The 1,190-nt window shown below is 57.4% G+C and overlaps 1 protein-coding gene across 1 annotated transcript; it reads right to left on the reverse strand.

Annotated features, from left to right (window-relative positions):
- Nucleotides 1-8: 8 nt before the first annotated feature.
- LOC128277234 (adult-specific cuticular protein ACP-20-like) lies at nt 9-545 on the reverse strand (the record flags this gene model as incomplete). Its single annotated transcript, XM_053015674.1, has 2 exons — nt 378-545; nt 9-317 (listed from the first exon to the last, which is right to left on the reverse strand). Coding segments are annotated over exons 1-2 (477 nt in total), but the record flags the coding sequence as incomplete, so codon positions are not given.
- Nucleotides 546-1,190: the final 645 nt, after the last annotated feature.

Here is a 1,190-nt window from a genome sequence, read left to right on the forward strand (position 1 = left end):
ATCGATCCTCCCTCCTGCTGGATGCCGCCTCCCTTGCCGATGTTCTTGACGATGGCCTCAAATCCGTTCTTGCTGTCGGCGTGATACTTGACGATGCGCGTCGAACCATCGGGCTCATCCAGAGTGTACTCTCCCTTGACGACATCTCCGTCCCGGACTTCCCACTGGCTCTTGTGGTCACCGGTGTGATAGTCCTTCACTCCGTACTCGAACTTGTACTTCGGATAGGCGTAAAAGTCCTTGCCTTCGTATCCACCGATGCCTCCGCCGCCGATGCCGCCCTCGAAGCCACCGCCGATACCGCCCTCGAAACCACCCTGCATTAAAGGAGCATTACTTGAGAGCCATCCAGGATTGTCGCACCCTGTCGTATATACCTGTTCTCCTCCGAAACCGCCACCAATTCCTCCGCCAATGCCACCACCACCGCTGCCGCCGTAGTACTTGTACGGGATGTGCTTCACCTCGCTGACGAATCCGTGGTGCTCGTAGGCCAGACAGACCCCGGCCACGGTCAGCACCACGATTACCGCCGAAAACTGCATCATTTTCACGCTGATCCTCTCGGTTTGACTTGCACTGGAACCCCGACGGTGTCTAGGCCTGACTGATACCGAGTGCTGGCTGAAGGATTCGCTTTTATACCTCAATCATCTAGACTAACCCCTCCACTCCAAGCGGTGCCGATTTGCGTTCCTAGGATCCTAGGCGTCTGCCAAAGTTTTCACCCGCCGAAGGTGGCGTCCATTTCTTCACCGAACCCGGCGGGCGGCCCACCGTTCAAGGTTCTCTACGACTGAGCGCATCCGCATGGCTGGCGTGTGCCCCAATCACGTGTGCACCGCGCGCTCTCGTCTAATCGAATTGAACTGCCTCTCGTGGCGATCGACGGTGCAATCCCCGCGGTAGGGTCGCCCCTAGCACGGCCATCGCGGGTGCTGCCAGGCGTACTTTGTGTACACAGCGTGGCCCTATAAGCTTCAAAAGCTTCACACTTCAATTGATCGCGAAGACACGACACCCTAGCCATCATGGCGTGCGCGGCGTTCGGCGTGGCCGGTTGCGCGTGTCTTCGGACCGCAAAAAACCAGAACATCGCCCCCAACAACAGAACTCTTCGGAGGCGTTTTTTTCCGTTCTTTGGATGCGGTTCGATTTCTGTTTCTGTGCTAATTTATGCACCCGGGCAG

The sequence above is a fragment of the Anopheles cruzii genome, unplaced genomic scaffold, assembly GCF_943734635.1.
Source record: "Anopheles cruzii unplaced genomic scaffold, idAnoCruzAS_RS32_06 scaffold04849_ctg1, whole genome shotgun sequence".
NCBI classification, from domain to species: domain Eukaryota; kingdom Metazoa; phylum Arthropoda; class Insecta; order Diptera; family Culicidae; genus Anopheles; species Anopheles cruzii.